Source organism: Aplysia californica, unplaced genomic scaffold (genome assembly GCF_000002075.1).
Source record: "Aplysia californica isolate F4 #8 unplaced genomic scaffold, AplCal3.0 scaffold00427, whole genome shotgun sequence".
In the NCBI taxonomy this organism is placed as follows: domain Eukaryota; kingdom Metazoa; phylum Mollusca; class Gastropoda; order Aplysiida; family Aplysiidae; genus Aplysia; species Aplysia californica.
Window position 1 is genome coordinate 495812 of NW_004797697.1, and position 1680 is coordinate 497491.

General features: G+C 45.3%; 1 protein-coding gene across 1 annotated transcript in view; it reads right to left on the reverse strand.

Annotated features, from left to right (window-relative positions):
- Window positions 1-1008, reverse strand: part of LOC101861971 (carcinoembryonic antigen-related cell adhesion molecule 5) — a gene marked incomplete at its 5' end in the record, with an annotated part of 27549 nt that extends 26541 nt beyond the window's left edge. The window contains 2 exon segments of the mRNA XM_035971390.1: window positions 48-223; window positions 934-1008. Of these exon segments, the coding sequence (XP_035827283.1) occupies window positions 48-223; window positions 934-1008 (251 nt within the window).
- Between the last annotated feature and the right edge of the window lie 672 nt (window positions 1009-1680).

Genomic DNA, 1680 nt, shown 5'->3' on the forward strand with positions numbered 1-1680 from the left:
CCTCCTCTCTCAAACGTGACATCATAATACAACAAAAACGCCCTCACCTGCAGTGTGCTATCATGCTGACCAGAAATGGGGGCTCCTTCGAACGTCCATGAGTACCTGAGATTCTGCGAGCTTCCAGCATAGACGAGGCACTTGATGAGCGCATAACTGTTCCGTAGTGGGTACTGGGGCTCAGGGACTATAACTACATTCTGGACACCACTGTCAGATGTCTCTGTGGGAACGTAGGACGAAACGATGATGGTGGTGGTGGTGATGATGGTTGTGGTGGTGGTGATGATGATGGTGGTGGTGGTGGTGGTGGTGGTGATGATGATGATGATGATGATGATGATGATGATGATGATGATGATGATGATGACGATAAAATGATAAATAACAAACAATGAATTACACTTTTACTTGTCTCAGATGGGTACTTTGGTTGACGATGGCAAACATACAAATACATACCTAAATATATAATTATAAATACGTAAAAGTAAAGTAAAGTTGTTCCCGCATCCGATCAGAACATTGGGGATTGCCTTGCTAGTTAGACAACTTCCTGGGCCTTCGGCATATTGTGGTAGGGTGGCCACAGTGGCGACCGGCAATGGCATGGTTGTAAACTGTTATGTACTGGTGCGATATTGTGTATTTATGTATGTATTTGTGTTTGTATTTATATATGTACGTATTTTTAAGTAGGGGAAGTAAAGGCGGCGTGGAAAGGAACTGGCCGCCCTACCACAATATGTCGAAGGCCCATGAAGTTGTCTCACTAACAAGGCAATCCACAATGTCCGGATCGGATGCGGGAACAACTTTGCTTTACTTTACTAAGTCGGAACCCGAATAAGTGACAAGGGACGAGAGAAAAAAAACAAGCAGAAAAATACAAACAGAAAATAAAAACCGAAACAGAAAATGGAAATCACTCACCGGATCTGGAGATAGTAAATTCCGCGCTCTTCTCCGAAGTGTAAGAGCCAAGGCCGACCACCTGACAACTGTAGGGAGAGAAGAAACGCCATTACAATAGGGGACTCAAACTCAAACTCCCCGGGGGTCCATGGAGCGTCGGTGGCCTAGTGATTAGGGTCGTGGGTTCAAATCCCGTCAGGGGCCCGATGTTGTGTCATTGGGAAAGGCACTTTACGCGAATTTTCCTCACTTCACCCAGGCGGGAATGGGTACCCGGCTATAGACAGCGAAAGATCTTGTCAGTTTGTTAGTGTTTGAGCGCTTAATCAGGTGCTTGCACTGTATGCTTCCCGGGAAGCTGAGAATGTTTCAGAGTGTTCTATGGTCTACTGGGGTAATAATATAGTGTAAAGCGTATAGAGCCTACTGGTGAGCGGGGATATGCGCTATACAAATGCTCTCTATTAGTATTAAGACACTATCCTAGAATCACGAAGTTCTATCTGATCAGTATACCTAGCTTGGAGAAACTTGACGTGAAAGATTTTGACTCTCACCGCACGTCAATCTTTTTCGAATGCAATTCTTTGTATTAATTGATGATTGTTGAATATTATATAAAGACTCCGAAAAAGCTTATACGGGGTGCCCACTATGGCTGGGATCGGCCGATCGGGCTGATTGGGCCGATCGCCCGACTCGATCGCCTCAAAAACAAACGTGTTTGTTTTCAGTTTCAGGCGATCGAGTCGGGCGATTGGCCCG